Source organism: Saccostrea echinata, unplaced genomic scaffold (assembly GCF_033153115.1).
Source record: "Saccostrea echinata isolate AGI-Se365-2 ecotype Australia unplaced genomic scaffold, CSIRO_AGI_Sech_v1 ptg000027l, whole genome shotgun sequence".
In the NCBI taxonomy this organism is placed as follows: Eukaryota; Metazoa; Mollusca; class Bivalvia; order Ostreida; family Ostreidae; genus Saccostrea; species Saccostrea echinata.
The window spans coordinates 8299433-8321888 of record NW_026889776.1 but is presented as its reverse complement, the minus strand read 5'-3'; the positions used below and the strand labels follow the sequence as shown (position 1 = coordinate 8321888).

Genomic DNA, 22456 nt, shown 5'->3' with positions numbered 1-22456 from the left:
AAAGATTAGATAAATACTTTAATAAATATTTTTTAAAAGCTTTTAGACTCAACATTAAGATTTTTTTAAAATCATTAATATAAAAAAATAAATAATAAAATTCCCTTTTTTTGTTTCCATGGAGACATTAACTTCAAAACTTATAGTTTCAGTGTTCCTCAATATTACAATGGAAACCCTTTGCTTAATTGCTGATTGTCCAGCTGTCAAGAAGATTCTTAAAAATATAACTAGTATGTGTCATATTTTACAACTAAGCCCCAAACGTAAAAACTAAGTTTTTAACTTTGGAAGAAATCCAATTGCCTCATCATAATCCTGCAATCAAATGCTAAATTGAAAGTTTTTCAGCTAAGAATTTTTTAACGTACTATCAGCTTGCCTCACCCCTTAATCCCAGGTGAGTTGTATCGGGGAAAGCCCCTCCCCCACTTTTTCAAACATAACCTTTTACTGTTGAAAAGCAGTAAGCCCTTAACATACAATTGCGAAATTTTATGTCTCAAGAAGTTTTACTGTTGGATGATAAGGCATTACACATTGTAAAAGTGATAGTTTATTCTATGTACTTTAATTATTCCAATATATAAATTATTAATTAATTATTTATGAATATGTCACAACTGATTTCAAACTCAAACACAAGTATTAAGGACAGATGATACAAATAAACTTAAAAAAAAAAAAAAAACAAGATGTGTTTGTGAAACACTGATGCCCCGTATGGCAACTTACAGCAAAGGTTAAACTTTCTCAAATGCAAGTCAAATATGTTGATACCCAAAGTAAGGTCTTGTACCGAGGAATACACCTGTGAAATATGAAAGGCCTAGCAGCAACCATTGAATAGATATGGAAAAGGTTAAAGTTTTTTTTTCTCAAAAGTATGTCAAACATCAAGGTCAAGGTCAAAATTAATGGTGCCAAAGGAAAGGCCTTCTCCCAAGAAATACACAGGTGAAATACGAAAGCCGAAGCACCAATCGTTCAAAAGTTATGGCCAAGAATAAAGTTTTCCAAAAGTAGGTCAAACTCCAAGGTCAAGGTCAAAGGGTTAAAGCTGTTGGTATCCAAAGAAAGGTCTTGTCACAAGGATTATATATGTGAAGTATGAATGCACTTGCACCAACCGTTCAAAAGTTATGGCCAAGTTTAATGTTTTCCAAAAGTAGGTCAAACTCCAATGTCAAGGTCAAAGTTGTTGGTATCCAAAGGAAGGTCTTGTCACAAGGATTACACATGTGAAATATGAAAGCCCGAGCACCAACTGTTCAAAAGTTATCGCAAAGGTTAAAGTTTTCCAAAAGTAGGTCAAACTCCAATGTCAAGGTCAAAGTTGTTGGTATCCAAAGGAAGGTCTTGTCACAAGGATTACACATGTGAAATATGAAAGCCCGAGCACCAACTGTTCAAAAGTTATCGCAAAGGTTAAAGTTTTCCAAAAGTAGGTCAAACTCTAAGGTTAAAGGGTCGAAGTTGTTGGTATCCAAAAAAAAGGTCTTGTCACATGGATTATACATGTGAAGTATGAAAGCCCTAGCACCAACCGTTCAAAAGTTATGGCCAAGGTTAAAGTTTGGTAAAATTTTGCAAAACTGAGTCAAACTCCAAGGTCAAAAGATCATATATGGTGGTACCCAAGGAAAGGTCTTGTCATAATGAACACTCATGTAAAATATTAAAGCCTTACCCTTGACAGCCCAATAGTTATGGGTTAGGTTAAAGCTGACAACAGACAGACAGACAGGACTAAAACAATATACCCCCGGGATCTTTCGATCCAGGGGCATAAAAATCATGAAAATAACACCTAATACTACGTTTATATAAGTAATATGAATAAGTTTTACCTGAAAAATATTAATTTTTCAGTTTCACATTATCTCAAAGTGTAAAAAAACATTGTATAGAATTATAAGGCTGATGACAATACATAGTATTTAAAACATCATAGAAAGTTTACAATTTCTCAACATCCAGATATTTTAAAAATTTCATGCATCTGATGAGCAGTTGCTGAGAAAACTGTGACGAAAATTTGTTATGTATGGTTCGGACAGACGCACAAATAAACAGGAAGTTTACATCGGATTCCTACAAAAATGTATATGGCATGCCTAAACAATTTCAAGCATCTGCGATGAGTACGTAGTTGCTAAGAAAATTCAATCAGATTTAAATCAGATCCTTTGATCCGCTCACACAGATCACTACACAAACCTTGTGTAGCGATTATGTGAGCGGATCAAAGGATCTGATTTTAATCAGATTGTGAGAAAACTGCTAGGAAAAATTTGTTACGGACAGAGACACGCACACACAAGGGTAAAAAATCAGATCCTTTGATCCGCTCACACAGATCGCTACACAAGGCGATCGCTACACAAGCCTTGTGTAGCGATTATGTGAGCGGATCAAAGGATCTGATTTTAATCAGATTGTGAGAAAACTGCGAGGAAAAATTTGTTACGGACAGAGACACGCACACACAAGGGTAAAACAGTATTCCCCCCTCTCCTTCGGAGCGGGAGTATAATAACTTTAAAGAAATAACTAAATGAAATAACAATCAGTTAAGTAAGTAAGTGTTTATTATAGTGACATTGTGCATACATGACATTTAAGACACAATACATGTATATATGAAAATTAACAATCGGAACCTTGCCCGTTGGACCTATATGTCACTTTATATAATTTTTAGAATTCTGCATGCGCTTGGATACTTATATTAGTAAATCACGTTTAAAACAGTTAAAACTCTAGATCCACCCTTTGTACTACTTGTACATCTGAAATAAGCTACATGAATAGTATTCAACTTCCTTTAATCCTATTGGCTAAACTTTTACATCCAGATTCCTGACATCAGACATGACAGGTTCCATATATTATCAATAACTTGAACTTTGAGAAGTCTACCAGATCTCACTATGCCCAACACAGGGCCTAAATCCAGAAACCAAGTCGGGTAGTTAAACACTGTATATGAAGAGTTCTATTTCTAAGGTACCTGGTAGTTTCATGCAGCTAGAGTGATCTGCCCTAAAGATATGGCGCTCAATATTTATATAATCCCCCCCCCCTTTTTCAATTTTTTTTAACTGTTTAGAGCCACACCCTAATTTATTATAGGTCCAATTGCTTATTATACTCATGGAAACAGTTTTTCTGTTGACATCCCTGAGCAATTAAAAGATTTTTTTAAAGATTGCATGGTTTTAAATGATTAGGCCCAGAAAAATTAATTGTTTCTCAAGCCAAAAATTTCAATATTCAATGCAGCAGGCAGACTTTTCTTTAAAGCAGGTGTTATCTACTTTTCTTTTTATGTCAATCATTCAACAAAATGATGATATCAACTGATTCTTACTTTTTTTATTCTCTTACAATAATTACAATATATATATATATATATATTCAACTTTAAATAATGTTATTCCAAACATTCAAAAGTTAATTTAAAAAATATGTATTAACAAGAAATAAATTGTTTATCTGATAAAAACGTTCATCTTAAAGCATGGATGAAAAGGGAAATAACTCAATTTTCTTTTTCAACATGGAAAAATAGAAAATCGAGTTATATTCTTTTTCAATATGTCAGTAAAATTGATCAATGCAACAGTTTTTGACCTGATGCAGCGGTGCTTGAGAAACTATTGATTAAATTTTTTTTGGCCTTACCCTCATCACTCATGCCTTAGGGTTATTAATACCATGAAATTCATACTTTGTGTTCCCCTCTATACATTATATACAGTCTCGAACTCGATGGGACCGAGAAAAAACTTCGAGATATATGAAGATTCAAGAAATTGAGGGTAAAATACATAAAGAATAAGTGGTTGGGACTTACAAATCACTTTGACATATCCATGGTATTTGAGGTATCAGTGTTCGTGATACTGAAGTTCAACTGTAATTAAAATTGGTTGTGCCAAATCAGGAATGGGAAATGCTCATCAGTTTACAACTGATGGACAAATATGGAAGAAAGCGATACATGAAGCAAAAGGTGAACAATATACATGATAATTTATTAAAATATATACATGTTAAGTACACTATGAACATTTTATCATTACGGGGACAGAAAATGAGTCATTGTAGCTCAATAGATATACTGCTTACTGCTCACTTCTGGCCATAAATAAGAATATAGCTTTACTATCTGAACAAAAAGTAATTATACCAGATACAGCAATCTGGAACAAGAGACAGGACTGTCTTTAGGACTTGTACACTCTGTGTAACTTTAGGACTTGTACACTCTGTGTAACTTTTTGACTTTCTGGTTACAGATTGGACATTTTCTCAGCTGTGAGGCACACTGTTGACAGGCACAAAGATGGCCACACGGCTCAAACAGAGTATTCATTTCACAATCCATACAGATCTTACATTGATTCTCCTCCTGAAGTCTCAGATTTTCACGATACAGATTTTTTGCATCTGAAACACAGTCACATGTTAGTCAATAGCAAAGGAACTTGAATTGTGAAATTTTGCTATCTTTAAAAACCAAAAAACAAAACAAAACAAAACATGGGCCACAATGCCCCCTTGAGTAACTATGGCCCTTTTTGTTCTTCATCAGCAGATTCTTTTCCTATATATTCCTGGGAAAACTTAGATTGTCCATTCTAGACCCACCCTACCCCCAGGGGTCATGGTTTGAACAAACTTGAATCTACACTACCTAAGGATGCTTCCATATATAAATGTGACTAAGCAAGACTTTCCTGTTCTTAAAAAAGATTTTTTGATATATTCCTCTTGTCAATGTGGCCCCAATTTACCCTGAGGGTTTCATCTTTTTTGGCCAAGTGGTTCTTGAGAAGAAAATTTTTAAATGACCTGACCCAATTTTTACTATTTCTTAATTATTACCCCTTGGAAGTGGGTGTGGCCCTTCAATTGAACAAACCTGAATCCTCTTTACCTAGATATACTCTGTGCCAAGTTTGGTTGATATTGGCCCAGAGGTTCTTGAGGAGAAGATAAAATAGGAAAAAGTTTACGATGACAACTACAACAACTACAGACAGCAGACTAGTTTTGATCAGAAAAGATCAATGGGCTCAGGAGAGCTGAAAATTAATTCATGTATATACATGTACAAGGGAAAAGCTGTCAATGTGACAGCAAACCAGGTTTCTTTTAAGTGAACAGTACTATGCATATCCTCTGATATATGTACAACTGATCTGCAAAATTAAAAAAAAGTTCCTATCTTAAAAACTGTAAAGGGGGGGGGGGGGGGGTATCCAGACAAATTACTAATCCAATAAGCAATATGTTGCATAACATTTTTTTAAGTTCAACAACTGGTATTTTTCTCATAAATCATCAAAAATCAAGATCCTAGCAATAGGCAAATCTCTGATATACTGTAGATATACTTTTTTCTGCATGGGATTAATAAAAACCTTGTACACAGTCAAAAAAATTTTATGTGGAAATTTGTCCCAACATACTCAAAGTGTATCTAAGACAAACAATTACAGCCGAAGAATTCCACATAATTTTCTACTCGTTGATTGAACAGAAATTGTGATTCTATGGAATTATGATCCTGTGGAAAAAAATACTTTTTACATTATGTACAGCTAATCTGCAAAAATAAAAAAAAATTCCTATCTTGAAAACTGTAGGAAGGAGTAGGAAAACCAAGTTAATAAATGGGTTGGCTTTATATACAGAAGATTTTTAAGCTAACCTCCCTCTTGAATCAAACAGCAGAAGCTGGGTATAACATTCTTGATATCTGCTTCTAAAGTTTGATTGGGTTCTGGTAGGATAGAATTATACACATTTGGAAATATTTGTAACTGAAAATATTGGTTACCTTCATTAAAACTAAGAGACTGAAAATCAGAATTCAACTCCTCTTCTAGAATATTGACCGCTGATCTTGATGAATTCTGGTTAGGTCGTAAGGAAAATTCCTGTTGGTCTTCAGAATGTCTGGGATCTCCAGGGTCAGTTGTCTGTGCTGAATTATTATTTGCTGTCCTATGATCAGATGTCTGTCTATCCATATCTACAGTATGATAAGTTATAACATAAGGTAAGTTCATTGATAATCATTTAATTCTGGTTGTACCATTTGACTGTTGTAAAAAATTAGCTGATATTGTATAATCCGTGTTGCCAACATTACAATATGACCTACTACAACAATGTATCAATCTGCTCAAGGTTGCATTCAAATTCTGCACAATTGAAGTTTTACAATACATGTTAGAAAACTAAATGATAAAGAATAAATTCAATAGCTACCCAAGATATACTTGTATAATCTGCATTGAAACTGTTAACACTTTTTTATAAACACTTTGCAGTTTACAAAGCGTAAACTGCCCCAACCCTGGTTATAAAGTATAACTTATCTAGCAATTAAATCGCAGTTTATAAAGCATAAACTTCCCCAACCCTGGTTACAAAATATAACTTGGGTAGCTATTAAATTGCAGTTTATAAAGCGTAAACTGCCCCAACCCTGGTTATAAAGTATAACTTGGGTAGCTATTAAATTGCAGTTTATACAGCATAAACTGCCCCATCCCTGGTTATAAAGTATAACTTGGGTTGCTATTAAATCGCAGTTTATAAAACGTAAGCTGCCCCAACCCTGGTTATAAAGTATAACTTGGGTAGCTATTAAATCACAGTTTATAAAGCGTAAACTGCCCCAACCCTGGTTATAAAGTATAACTTGGGTAGCTATTGAATTGCAGTTTATAAAGCATAAACTGCCCCATCCCTGGTTATAAAGTATAACTTGGGTAGCTATTAAATTGCAGTTTATAAAGCGTAAACTGCCCCAACCCTGGTTATAAAGTATAACTTGGGTAGCTATTAAATTGCAGTTTATAAAGCATAACTGCCCAACCCTGGTTATAAAGTATAACTTGGGTAGCTATTAAATTGCAGTTTATAAAGCATAAACTGCCTCAACCCTGGTTATATTTAGTATAAGTTGGGTAGCTATTAAATTGCAGTTTATAAAGCATAAACTGCCCCAACCCTGGTTATAAAGTATAAGTTGGGTAGCTATTAAATTGCAGTTTATAAAGCATAAACTGCCCCAACCCTGGTTATAAGGTATAAGTTGGGTAGCTATTAAATTGCAGTTTATAAAGCATAAACTGCCCCAACCCTGGTTATAAAGTATAACTTGGGTAGCTATTAAATCTATATAACAAAGTTCTCTACCTGTACCATGTCAGCTGGACTGTAAACACCTACCTAATTCTGATGTCTTCCTGGCACATCTGACAGTGTTCCTTATGTCTTTTGTCTCTCCATTGCCTTCTTTTGACTCCCCATTACCTTAAAATAAAATAAACAAAGATTGCACTATAATGATATTTCATTGGTTAACAAATCTATTTCAGATTAGTAGTGAAGTCAAAGACAAGAATACAGTGAAATAAATTTAGTATGTTCAAAATTATAGACTCATCTTAATTCCCGTTGAATCAACCCTAAAATTCTAATTTTGATTTATTTAACATTACAACATTATTTTTATGAAACAAGAGGCCCATGGGCCACAACACTCACATGAGTAACTATGGCCCTGCTGTTCTTCAACAGCATATTTTCCCCCCTATCTATTCCTATGTAAAGTTTTGATTGCCCATTGTGGCCCCACTCCCTCCTCTAGAACAAACTAGAATCTACACTACCCAGGGATGCTTCCATATAAATATGGCTAATGGCCAATGGCTATGCTGTTCTTGAGAAAAAGATTTTTAAAGATTTTTCCTTTATATTCTTATGGAAAAATTTGATCACCAAATTTTTGGCCCCATCCAACCCCCAAGGGTCATGATTTGAACAGACTTGAATCTATACTACATGCTTCCAAATAAATATGACTAATCATGGCATTGCTGTTCTTGTCAAGAAGATTTTTCCTAAATATTCTTATGCACAACTTTGATAGCTCATTGTGGCCCCACCTTTCCTGCAGGAGTCATGATTTGAAGGAACTTGAATCTACACAACCTGAAGATGCTTTCACATTAACATGACTAATCATGGCTTTGCTGTTCTTCAGAAGAAATACTTTCCTATATATTCCTATGTTAAACTTTGATCACCAAATTTGGTCCCACCCTACCTCAAAGATTCATGATTGAACAAACTTGAATCTACACTACTTAATGAAGCTTTCATATAAGTTTCATTTTTTCTTATTCAGTGGTTCCCGAGGAGAAGATTTTTATAGATGCCATTACATTTTCACTAAGTCTTAATTATTAATTAAGAGTGTTTCTTGGAATAAAGGATTCCAAGAATGTTTTATTGCAAGTTTGGTTGAAATTTGCCCAGTGGTTCTTAAGAAGAAGTTGAAAATGTGAAAAGTTTACCGACAGATGGACAGAAAGAAAGATGGACGCTGGACAAAATGTGATCAGAATAGCTTAGAGTTTTTAGCTTAGGTGAGCTAATAACAAGAAAATGTTTTAAGTCTGAGCTCTGCAGTTTTGATTGTAACACCTTTTAGTGTGTACAGTATCTACATACAGGTGTCTTCTCTAAGATTGGTGTGTACAGTATCTACATACAGGTGTCTTCTCTAAGATTAGTGTGTACAGTATCTACATACAGGTGTCTTTTCTCTAAGATTGGTGTGTACAGTATCTACATACAGGTGTCTTTTCTCTAAGATTGGTGTGTACAGTATCTACATACAGGTGTCTTCTCTAAAATTGGTGTGTACAGTATCTACATACAGGTGTCTTCTCTAAGATTGGTGTGTACAGTATCTACATACATGTGTCTTTTCTCTAAGATTGGTGTGTACAGTATCTACATACAGGTGTCTTCTCTAAGACTGATGTGTACAGTATCTACATACAGGTGTCTTTTCTCTAAGATTGGTGTGTACAGTATCTACATACAGGTGTCTTCTCTAAGACTGGTGTGTACTGTATCTACATACAGGTGTCTTCTCTAAGATTGGTGTGTACAGTATCTACATACAGGTGTCTTTTCTCTAAGATTGGTGTGTACAGTATCTACATACAGGTGTCTTTTCTCTAAGATTGGTGTGTACAGTATCTACATACAGGTGTCATTTCTCTAAGATTGGTGTGTACAGTATCTACATACAGGTGTCTTCTCTAAGATTGGTGTGTACAGTATCTACATACAGGTGTCTTCTCTAAGATTGCCCTCTCACCCTCTTACTGTTATGTGCAAATGAAATCATTAGAACTTGAGTTACTGCATAATATACTGTACTTGTACATAAATTACTGTATTAAAATTTAACGGAATCACTAGATATTGGATTGTTGGCATATTCATGAGTATTAGCATTACACACTAAAGCACCATATATTGTATTTATAAATGATTTCTTAGCGGTATTCATGAATTAGCGCATCGTTGTCTGTGCTAAAGTTGCTAAAATTTGAAGCCTGCTATTTCAAATACATATACAGTAATAGTTTGGACATTGTCATGTACATGTAACACATATTGCAAGTTGACACATTTGATAAAGTTACCATAACAAAACTTTCCTATATTCTGTGTGTGTATAATTATGTTACCTCTTGATGATTTCTTTCTACCACTAAAAAGGCCAAACAATCCCCCTGCTGTTGTGCCGATCACAGCATTTGTAGTAGCAGATATTCCAGCAGCACCAGCAGATTGTAGAGCAGCAATCCAGCCTCCTGCACTGGCAGCTGCCACACCACCACCGTTAGCAATCGCTGCCATGGACATCAGACGTGCAGCCAAAGAACCTGCCACAATACCTCCACTAGAGAAGCCTGCTGCAGAGAGAGCAAGTGGAGCAGCCGCCACGGCTAAGCCACCCACCACCACACTTCCTCCTATCACCTTAGTGTAATGCCAAAGGTTCTCTGAAACATTCAATTATTTACAGTGAACAGTGAGGAATATTTACTACAGTATGAACTGCAGGTCATGTCTTATGTGTGAAAATTTTATTTCTTCTCCGAGAAAAGGCTCTCTAGAATAAAGACATGAAATACTCATTACTGATCATATGGAAGATTGGAGAAAACTGTATTTCATGGGATAAATAAATGTTATTGTCTTGCAAAAATAAAGTTACAGAAAGTATATGAGATGTTAATTAATTTGAGAGAATTCAACCATTTACAGTGTATATAATGAATATAAAGGCTGTAAATCAAAGATTTGTTCCCTGTTGCATCTAAACTTTTTGACTTAAGAAATTTTTTCTTTTTCATTAGTTTAAAAATGGCATAATTTTTTTTACAACAAAAATACATCATTTTTTTCACAGATTTTTTTCTTCAAGTCAGCTGCAATGGGGAACAAAATCAAACAAACGTTTGACATCTAGTACACATACTGTTTCTATTTTTTGTTTGTTCATCTTTCTCCAGCTTCATTACTTCATTGTAGAAGTTCATCAGTTCCTCTTGATTCTCTTCAAAAGTAAAGACAAATTAAATAATTAGTAGAAATATTTCTTGTTTCAACATTACCTGCATATCAAAGTTCTAGTAAACATCTTAAGTTACCGGTAGTCTGAAAGATCATAACCACTTACAATTTTCATAACCAGTAAATCAATATTTTTTGCAAAAAATGTTACATGTAGTACTTTTTTCCTTTTCAAATTAAATCTTTAAGGAAGCATGTTTAAAAACAAGAGGTTCAGGGGCCACATCGCTCAACTGAGCACTGTGGCTAGGAAAAAATGCAAAAATCAGTTAAGTATTGAAAAGCTTAAATGCATAAATGGTCCCGACCTACCCCTAAAAGGGAGGGGGGGGGGATGATTTGAACAAAATGAATCTATACTAACTAGGGATGCTTACATATTTTTTTGACTGTGACCTTTTTTTTCCTACAAGTTTGAACTTTCATTGTGGCCCCAACCTACCCCCAGGGTTCATGATTTGAACAAACTTGAATCTACACTATCTGAGGATGCTTCCATATAAATATGACCAATCATGGTTTTGCTGTTCTTGAGAAGAAAGTTTTTAAAAATTTTTCCTATATATTTCTATGTAAAACTTTGATCGTCCATTGTGGCCCCATCCTACCCCTGGGGGTCATGATTTGAACAATCTTGAATCTACACCACTTGAGGATGCTTTCACATAAATATGACCAATCATGGCTTTGCTGTTCTTGAGAAGAAGAATTTCTAATATTTTTCCATATACTCCTATGTTAAACTTTGATGGTTCATTGTGGCCCCACCCTATGCCCGAGGGTCATGATTGGAACAAACTTGATTCTACACCACCTGAAGATTACATTGGCACTGTGTATTAAAGATTGTGTGAAAGTCTCAATAAATTTTATTCAGTTGTGGATAAGAGATGTGTACCCCCTATGTTATAGAAAGAATGGCAGTGTCCAGGTTTTGCTACTGGAAAACTCAAATATCTGTCCAATTGAAACAAAAAAATAGGAGGCTCACAATGGCACAATGTTAAAGTCTCAATAAATTTTATTCAGTGGTATAGGAGTTACAAATAAGAGATGGGTATCCCATAATATTATAGAAAGAATGGCAGGTGTCTAAATTTTGCTTTCGCTAAAAAAGGCATACAATCAGAATTGAATTATATGTTGAATCTTATATATTATTCCACTGAATAAACTAATGGCACTGTGAGCACTGAGCTCACAAATGATACCAAGTCCACTTTTTGCTTTGGGAAACCCCAAATATCTGTCCAATCAAAAGAAAAAAAAGAGAACTTCAAGGTGCACAATGGCACTATGTTATAAAGATTCTTTGAATGCTTCATTAATTTTTTTCATTGATATAGGAGGATTTGAGGATAAGAGATGGGTACTCCCTAGTGTAACGGACAGATGGAAGGACATATGGATAACAGCTGATCACTCTTAATTTTTTTTTTTTTTTTTTTTTTTTTTTTTTTTTTTTACATTTTTAATAAAGCTATAAAGCAGGTAACACATGTTCCTTTGAACACTCTAGTTCTATTATGGTCCTGAAATTATATGGGTAAACTGAACAGATAATCCCGAAACATTTCCCAATTTTATTCAAATACAGCTGAACTTCAGTATCTCAAACACTGATATCTCAAATACCATAGATATGCCAAAGTGATTTGAAGTTCTAACCCCTTTTTCTTTAAGTATTTTACCCTGGATATCTTGAATCCTTGGATATCTTCGAAGTTTATTCTCGGTCTCATTGAGTTCCAGATAATGAGGTTTGATCATACTGACAGGCACCAATTAATTAAACACTTTCAGTGAAAGTAATAAGTAAAACTTGTAATGAATACAGGGATATTTTTAACCCTGTTTTATTTTGCCCCTTTCGCCCTACTCACAGGTGTGCACATTTTAAACAGGGCAAATTCAAAGAATGCAGTATAATTTCTTAAATACAACTGGGCGAATTTAAAACGGGACAAAATTGTTTGCAAGTGTGAAAGTACGAAAATTACACAGGACAAAAATAACCCTAGTATATACAGTATTTAAATAACTTTTCCTGAATTCATGACTTACCTGATCTTTTAACTATAACTGCCCTGTGCATTCCATCTCCAACATAGTAACGAGCTAAACACAGCTGTCTCTCCCGCAGGTCAGCCTCCACACCATTTTGACCTGACAAGTCCTCAATCTCCTCCAAAGGTAGCGGGTGACTGAGAACATCCTCCTCTAAATAAACCACTAACACCCAGCCTACAACCAAAAATTTATGCTGGTTCTTACCTTTTCTATAGTAGTAATGGTCACATTATAATGATTCATAATAATTGACATTAGGCCATTATAAAAAAAATTCCTAGATTCTCATCCAAATTTTTTGAATAAAGTGCCCCACCACAGCATGATACACCCATCAAATATTGTTCAATTATCATATTATAAATAAATGTTTGATGTACATACATCTCCTGTGAACTATGTTTCATTTGTATAGGAAATCATAGTAGAACGAAGTATTTGAAGCAGATTATTGCTGGAACTCTTCGGCATTGGAGGTTTGAACGAATATGTCAGTGCGATGAAAAAATCAACTTGATTTTGGTTGGATTTAAACCTTTAAAAGGTAAGATTCAAAAGTTTTATAGTGATAGGGAGTTAAAAAGGATTTCCAACGAAAAAAGTTAAAGCGGGCAGGGAATTCATTTCAGCCCGTATTGATCAAAACAAGCGATCGAAGTCTGGGCAAGATTTCCTCAAGTCACTTTGTGTGGCACTGGTCCGAGATTCGGAAGAGATGTCTGTCTAAAATTTTTAGTCTCGACGAATCTCGCTGAGATTATAATAGTATTAAAGTTATGAGCCAGACACGAAAAAACTAACAGACGGACGGACGGACATGAACGCCATATTACATCCCGTCTTAAGACAGGTGCATAAAGGTCAAGGTGGGCAGACAGATTTTCAAATTTTTTATTTCTTTACATTGTACTGATTTTTTGTTGACCTGATCAATCGATGCAGATTTATCTATTATGCCTGAATAAAAGTCATGGACGAGGTCCATTAAAATATACATATCCTTCACTACACATCCTCCAGGGAACGACATTAACGGTTTTCCAATTGCTGGGGACAAGTAAATTCTCAGTTTGGGCAAGTCAAACTCTCAATGTACTTGTCCGATCGGGCAAGTACATTTTTCTAATAGAAATGTACATATTTATTTAGTTTACATTAAGTTATCAATAAAACAATGAATTGATTACTTCATTTCCGCCTTGTACCTGACTGACATTGTTTTTGCATTCAGAATTCCTTAGTAGCGTTTCTTATTATACCTTTCATCTAAAAATCGGGTTTGTTATTTTGTTTTCTTTTGTGGTAAATACGCACTATGTCTAACAACTCTGTTAACTTCTTTTTAGAAAATTAGATTATTTATTCAGAATATAAGTACAGTGTAACACGATGTATCATGATCAAGATAAACATAGGTAATCAAAGATTACTAAGCTCACCTCGACGAATGTTATCTACAAGTAAGGCAAATCTCACATCACATTTAATGTACATCCCAAGATTAATATCCATCAATATTAGATTCAGAATCCAAATTAAGTCTGGAAGTGTTCATCTCTAGATACATCATTATCTATGCTAATTTGGTTAAAATGTGGCTAAAATTTACTCATTTGGAAAATCCAGGTCAGATCCAGAATCCGAAGCAGGTTAGTTAGCGTACATCCCTAGATGCATCATCCATGCAAATTTGGTCCAGGTAGGGCTTACAGTTCCTTGGGAATGGACCTGCTCCAAAAACCTGGTCACTCATCTGGAAAATCTAGGTCAGACCCAGCTTCAGAAACAAGTATAGTAGTGTCCATCCCCAGATGCATCATCCATGCAAGTAAGTTCAAGGTACGGCTTATAATTACTTGGGAATGGACCTGCTCCAAAAACATTAACCTGGTCACTCCTCTGGAAAATCTAGGTCAGATCCAGCATCTGAAGCAAGTGTGGTTGTGTCCATCCCTAGATGTATCATCCATGCAAATTTGGTCAAGGTAAGACTTATAGTTAGGTATAGGGTTGGATACCATTAAGGATGAAACGGTACGATACCATACCGGTATTTTTGAAACGATACGGTATTTTTAACGATACGGTACTATGCATTGATGAATAAGAATGAGGGTTCATTTTATAACAAATGTGCTTTTACCATTCACTAACCTTTCAATGATATAATCTAAAATGAGCTTATAAACTTTGTTCCATGCTTTTAGGATATAAAAATTGATATTCCTAATATTCAAATTATAAACATTTCATTTCAACTTTTCAATAAATAAATGATCAACAAAACAAATCAATTGAATCCCAAACAAATTAATTTGCACATATCGGCTGACTGCTTCACCAGGTTGTCAGGACCCCTGTTGTTTGGTCGCACTAAATGACGAAACATTAGATAATGGATAGATCACATTTTTTGTGACATTTTGCCTTTTTAATTTACATTTATTATCAGTTTTTATCTGTAAAATTAAAATGAGATTCATGTGAATGTATTTTGATTTTTAAAAAAAAAATATACGTATTGATTTAGCTCGAATATCGGCAGTCGAAATTAAGTATCTTTCTAAGAATCCATTTCGTTACATGTAATTAGCCTACCCTTTCAAAGAGTGGAGAATTCAATTTTAGCAAGTTTGGAATGTTTATTTTTTAAATCAAATTGAATGAACTAAAATGTTTTAAAGATTAAGAAGTATAGTTATTAGTACCAGTATTAAATGAAACGGTATTTTACCGGTATTTGTGAAGTAACTATTCGGTACGGTATTGGTACCGAGTACCGGTATCCAACCCTAGTTACAGGGCTCGACATTAACTTTTTTTCCTACTTGTCCATTCGGACAAGTGACCAAGACATTTACTTGTCCGAACTTCAACTTCACTTGTCCGAAAAATTTTCAATAAAGATCTAATACTGTTAACTGAAAAACTAAAAATAAAGTACATTACATGTGCATGATGTTATTTTCAAATACAACGAACACATAAAACAATATTTTATCTAGACTTTCTGTCCTGACAACATAAATGCTGTCAACATAAAACAGAATCCGAACTCAGTTCCATGCCTTTGCAGTAGTATGCAATTAGTGAACTTCAATCCCGATCGAGTGTACTCAATTAGGGCGCGTTGATTTACCCAAAAGGACCTAAAAGAACCCAAAATAACCCAAAAGGAACCCAAAAGGACTCAAAAGGAACCCAAAAGGACTCAAAATGAATATATTGTGATATACTGAAAATTAATAATTTGAATGAAATAATGAATATTACATTATAAATTTACATAAAAGTTGGCAAAAACATAAATTGATACTGTTGCAACTTTTCTTTGAGAAATAACATAATGCCTTATATAACACATCAAACACTAAATCTGGTTAGATATGCTTTGTTTTATTTGAGCTGAAAATAACAAAATATTATTATATTTCCCCTTCTATTGTACCATATCTTACTATATGATATATAATGAAGCAATAAGTTTTATTTTATGACTTGTTCTAGGCATATGGTATCGGGGGTGGGGGTGGGGGAAGGGGGACCCCCCACCCTAAACACACACTCCCCCCCCCCCCAAACTACTGTTTTATTTTCAATAAAGTATGAAAGTGTTCATTGAATATCCAGATATCCCCGTTACTTCATGTCCTTTTGGGTTGCTTATAATTTACTTCTGGATCCTTTTGGGTAAATCGACGCACCGCTCAATTACATAGCGATCTATGTCGGGATCAAAGTTCGGTTTTTATGTACTGTTTCCGTCTTAAAGTACCGGTAAACTTTTAACAGTCGTTCTTTTAAATATTTAGAGTCTTCTTTACATAAAAATGCACTTGTCCTATCGGACAAGTGCCCAGCAATATTCACTTGTCCGTATTTTTTTTCACTGGTGCCGGACAAGCGGACAAGCGTTAATGTCGAGCCCTGAGTTAGGTACCTGCTCAAAAACATTAACCTGGTCACTCATCTGGAAAATCTAGGTCAGATCCAGCATCCGAAGCAAGTGTGGTAGCGTCCATCCCTAGATGCATCATCCATGCAAGTTTGGTCAAGGTAAGGCTTAAATAATCACTTGGGAATAGACCTTTACCCTAGTCACTCATCTGGAAAATGTAGGTCAGATCCAGCATCTGAAGCAAGTATGGTAGTGTCCTTCCTTTGATGCATCTTCCATGCAGGTTTGGTCCAGTTAGGGCTTATAATTGGGTACCTGCTCAAAAACTTTAACCTGGTCACTCATCTGGAAAATCTAGGTCAGATCCAGCATCCGAAGCAAGTGTGGTAGTGTCCATCCCTAGATGCATCATCCATGCAAGTTTGGTCCAGGTAGGGCTTATAGTTACTTGGGAATGGACCTGCTCCAAAAACTTCAACCAGGTCACTCATCTGGAAAATCTAGGTCAGATCCAGCATCCTAAGCAAGTGTGGTAGTGTCCATTCTTAGATGCATCATCCATGCAAGTTTGGTCCAGGTAGGGCTTATAGTTACTTGGGAATGGACCTGCTCCAAAAACTTCAACCTGGTCACTCATCTGGAAAATCTAGGTCAGATCCAGCATCCGAAGCCAGTGTGGTAGTGTCCATTCCTAGATGCATCATCCATGCAAGTTTGGTCCAGGTAGGGCTTACAGTTCCTTGGGAATGGACTTGCTCCAAAAACTTTAACCTGGTCACTCATCTGGAAAATCTAGGTCAGACCCAGCATCCGAAGCAAGTGTGGTAGTGTCCATCCCCAGATGCATCATCCATGCAAGTTTGGTCCAGGTAGGGCTTACATTTACTTGGGAATGGGACTTGCTCCTAAAACTTTAACCGGGACATGGCGCTAATGCTGACGCCAACGCCGGGGGTATAGCATAAGCTCATCTCGACTTCGTCGAGGTGAGCTAAAAATATATGTTAAATAGCAACTATATTTTAGTGCTGTTTCACTGTTATCTCTGAAAAATTACAATTAAGAAAAGGATCCTACCTAAATAATTTTTAGAAATATGAATTTTTATTAAAAAAAGAAACGTAGGGTTATCACTACATGGCAGTGTGTGTAAACAGATCAAATTTACAATGACAGTGGTAAACTTTTATGTACAAATGCCACACCAAATTTTTTTCTTCAAGTCGCAGAATTTGCCATTAAGTTCTTTCCTTATTTTGGGCAACCAAGTTTGGCATTCGGACAAATATAAGTTTTAGATCACTTGCCTGAAGGGCAAGTCAATCTGAAAGTTAATGTCTATCCCTGATCCTCGCCAATCTTTCACAAGCAATTTGATCGGTGTCTAATACATATTACAGGAATTACCATCTTGTCAGCTGTCAAAATAAGGCTGACATTCACAGGATGTAAAACGAAAGTTGAATGGTAAGTTGAATACCGATCCTGATTAGTGATGAATAATCGGACAAAAATCATAATCGATAATCGGTTGTAATCAGAAACATATAATCAATTGATTTTCGGCTAGAATCAGTTTTTTTCCCTTTCAATTAAAATAGGAGATTCCTTAAATGTTAAAGCATAATCATAAAAACATTAAATTTTGTATCCTTCTATACAGAGTTTAATAAGATAAATAAAAGAAAGTCAGTAATTTATATAAATAAACAAAATTTTTTTTTTCATTAAATTTGTTTAATGACAAAGAATTCTAATTCTTTGTTTTCTCTCAGTAAAATTGAAAATAAGAGTTAAAATTGGCTATATCCTGTTATCTGCAACACGTTGCATTTTAGTTTTTGCCTAAGAAAATAAGGCCAAACAAAAAAAAATATGTTTGTTTACTGTTACATGCTGAAATAAAATAGGGTCGGTAGGTAGGAATTTTTATTTATTTTATTGAATTTTTTTAATACATAAATTCCCAGGAATTGGTTGAAGTACTTTTAAGATGCATGTAAAAGTTAAACTGACTGGCAAGTAATTTCGGGTTTTTACGATGAAAAAAAATCTGGGTCGGCGATTAAATATAGGGTCGGTCGGGTAACCGTAAACACACACATTTTTTTATTACGCCTAATTGAAATTACAAACCCCATCAGTAATAAATTAAATTCAATTAGGTATACTTGAAAAAAGAACTCAAATTAGTGAAATATTTTTAAAGGGTCTAAAAATATATATTGATTACACTATATCAAGCAAATTTACAATAGAAATTGTCTGATTTCTAGAAAGCATTGCACGCAACGCTCCATAGTAAAAAGACCATTTTTCCCATAGGGCGTTGCAAATAACAGGAGTATATATAAGGCGACAGATTTTATTTTCTGATAAGAATCTATATTAGTGTACATAAAGGGGAAGTTTCCCTGGTAAGAGGGTTATCTTGAGTGACCATCATAAAAATGGGGCTTGGTTTTTTTGGGGGGGATCAAGTTAAAATAAAGGCATTTAATGGAATAAAGCGTTTCTTTATTATGCATGCATTGCATGCATCGCACCATAGTAAAACGACTGATTTTCTCATAGGGCATTGCAAATAACTGGAGTATATATAAGGTGACAAATTTTATTATAAAGAATCTATATTAGTGTACATAAAGGGGAAGTTTCCCCAGGAAGAGGGTTTTCTTGAGGGGTTGACCATCAGAAAAAATGGGGCTTGGTTTTTTGGGGGGATCAAACTAAAATGAATACATTTGATGGAATAAAGCGCTTCTTTATTGTGCATGCTTTGCACGCAATGCTCCATAGTAAAATGATCAATTTCTCCATAGAGCATTGTAAATAACAGGAGTATATATAGGGCGACGGATTTTATTTTCTGGAAAGAATCTATATTAATATACATAAAGGGGCAGTTTCCCCGTGATGAGGGTTTCTTGAGGGGTTGACCATCAGAAAAATACGGGCTTGGTTTTTTGGGGGGATCAAGTTAAAATAAGTACATTTGATGGAATAAAAGCGCTTCTTTATTATGCATGCATTGCATGCAATGCTCCATAGTAAAATAATTGATTTCTCCATACAGCGTTGCAAATAACAGGAGTATATACACGGAGACAAATTTTATTTTCCGATAATAAATTATGTAAGTGTACATAATGGGGAAGTTTACCCGGGAAGAGGGTATAGCAAATAACAGGAGTGTAAGGCGACAAATTTTATTGTTAATTATTTAACATGTTCTAAGCGGAAGTTTTTTCCCCTGGAAGATGCATATGGTTTTGAAAAAACAAATATTAAACAAACTTGTAAAATTCAATACATATAGTTCATTATCACAATATATATAAACCCTCCCCTCAAAAATACAGGTATTTTTATTTTCTTACAAGTCATTTGGTTATTCCGCTAAAAGAAAGGAGAATATGAGAATATTATTTGAAATTAAATATGACACCTATCGCAATAAATGACAGTCATATTTTGTTTAACAGATTTGATAAATGAGAAAATTTTCCAGGAACGTTAACAAAACAATCAACTTGAAGGGAAATTATCAAAATAAATAACAGAGTCATATTATGTTCAAAAATAAAAGTGATGAAAAAAAATATACCATGAATATTAACAAAACGGTCTGGGCTAATCGCTATGAATTTATCAACAATTAATATCATGTGCTTCATGAGACTTCTTTTGTGGTTCTTTTTTTCTTTGCTAACTGCACTTTTCTGTTGCTTTCGTTTGTGTGTGATTTTTCTAAGGATAGTTTTAAATCCAAGCGGCTTATTCCGTAAAAGTGTAAAGAACGATAATTTGCGTTGTTCTAAATATGATAATGTCGGACTACCATTCATCTTCTCAAAGAGTTAAATTATTTTATTGTAATATATATACAATGGGATTGGGCACAATCTTCTTACAAAAAACATTTTTCTGAAAAACTGCATATAAATAGCTTTATCAAGCTATCCTTAATAGCTTAATAAAGCTATATAGCTAAATCAAGCTATATTATTAGGGTTGCAACGATACGCCTACCCCACGATACGATACGTATCACGGTATTCAGTTCACGATACGATGCGTATCACGATGCATGACATATTAGGTTAAGAAGTCTGATGTTTTTCATCATATATTTTTTTTAAAACTTAACAGTTTTATCAATGTTCAAACTTTTTTAAAAAATAGAAATATCAAAACGGTACTAGTTGACTGGATTCAGACTTCCAATAATTTATAAAAAGAAGACTTTTCTTAATATTTTTTTTTCTTTTTGACTGGAATGAAAAAGGAAAAGAGGCATTCTTTTATTCCTTTTATTTACATATAAAACCAGTTGTAATAATTCGTGTTCACACGTTCTCTAGTCAGCGAATTTTCATCGAAATAAATACACACATGATGAGATATCGTGTATTGCCGTATAAGGCTATTGGATCTAAAGAGTTTTATCACTTGCCTTAACATCTATAACTTTTAATAACACTAGGAAAGTGAAAACATCCTTCACCCCGTTAAATATGAGGTATATAATATGCTGGAGACAAGTTTAACTGCCGTATCTGCAATTTCGTCGACCTCATGTTTTGTGCAGAAGCCATTTTAAAATTGTAAACAAGGAACCAAAACGGTCGATTCGGATAATTATGGACCGATTGAACAAGAACTGTGATATCAGTTTAACGTATTGTGAATTGAACCGTGGAAAAATTAACCGCGATATACGGTTTATCGTTGCACTCTTATATATTATGTATAGCTAAATCAAGAGATGTGCCGATCTGATCATTTACATGACGTAGTTTATTTGTGTTTATAGCGAGCGCAGCAAGCTCAATAGACTAACGTGTAAGAACAGAGGAAATTCGGAATAAAATCTGTACATACGTCAGGCAAATTTTTTGGTGCAACATTCCCAGAATTCCTTCGCTACCAGGGTTCCATGCGAAATTCTTACAAAACATACAAAAGACCAATGATAATTATTCATTACCGAGAGATACGTTTTCTATTCTTTCTTTGCAGAGAGCTTAAAAGAAACAAAAAATAATCACATCTACTCTACAATGTATTTCATTTATTATAGCACAAGATCTTTAGTCTCGTTCAACCAGACGCTCGGCTGTCTCCGTAAATTCCGACGTCATGTGACGTCACAGTCTAGACTGTGTCTCGTGCGGTTTGACGTTTGAAGAGGCAGATCAACGTTACAAGTGTAAGCTGCTATAGATTTTTGATGGTACAACTGCGCTCGCCCCAACGGTCACGCCGTAAAACATATTAAGTTGAGTTCTAAAAAATCCACTGAAAAATGATTGAACGAATAAAAAAAATAATGAGTTAAATTATCAGAAGTTTTGGTCGGTGACATCCTGCTCAGTCCTCATCTCACAAGCAAACATTTTGGTACTCTTCAGATCTTATCAGATCACGATATAAACAATGACTAACATCACGAATGATTCGCTTACTTTTAACTGTCGTCAAACAGGCTGTCTGAGATGACATGGCTGCTAAACAAACAAACTATTTTTTTAAGTCATGCCATTTCATTGTCTTAACTTTTCAGTGTCTTGCCTCCATAATGTCCAAGACTCAATAGTCAGCAAGTTGACAAAAATTAAGTCATATCCGGTTTGGACGTATTAAGTTGTTCTAGGTTGATGTCGATTTCATTGTAACAGAGAGATGATTTTTCTGCACAGTTTGTTTGGAAACAGACGTACCGAAACTGATGATTCAGGGCAATCTTTAAGCAGAGATCTTGCAATCAAAAAGAAACAAAAAGCAAATTCAGAGACACCCCCCCCCCCCGCTTTCGGGGTTGACCTTGGGGGTGCAATGATTTATGACGTGTTGTAACTAACCGTCTTGTTTGTCTCTCAGTCATGCAAAGAAAAATGTTTTATATTTTGGAAGCAATATACTTATGGAGTTTAATTTTGAATGTCTTGTCACAAGCAATGCATATGTGCAAGAATTATCAAAAGCCTAGACCATCTTCTTTTTTTCCCCCTCTCCCAA

At 34.7% G+C, this 22456-nt stretch overlaps 1 protein-coding gene across 1 annotated transcript; it reads right to left on the bottom strand.

Annotated features, from left to right (window-relative positions):
- Window positions 1-4023: 4023 nt before the first annotated feature.
- LOC133193487 (uncharacterized) lies at window positions 4024-22020 on the bottom strand. Its single transcript, XM_061329455.1, has 7 exons — window positions 21904-22020; window positions 12532-12711; window positions 10373-10450; window positions 9576-9893; window positions 7255-7338; window positions 5852-6046; window positions 4024-4455 (listed from the first exon to the last, which is right to left on the bottom strand). The coding sequence occupies exons 1-7, from the start codon at window positions 21938-21940 to the stop codon at window positions 4259-4261; spliced, it is 1089 nt and encodes a 362-aa protein (XP_061185439.1). The 5' UTR covers window positions 21941-22020; the 3' UTR covers window positions 4024-4258.
- Between the last annotated feature and the right edge of the window lie 436 nt (window positions 22021-22456).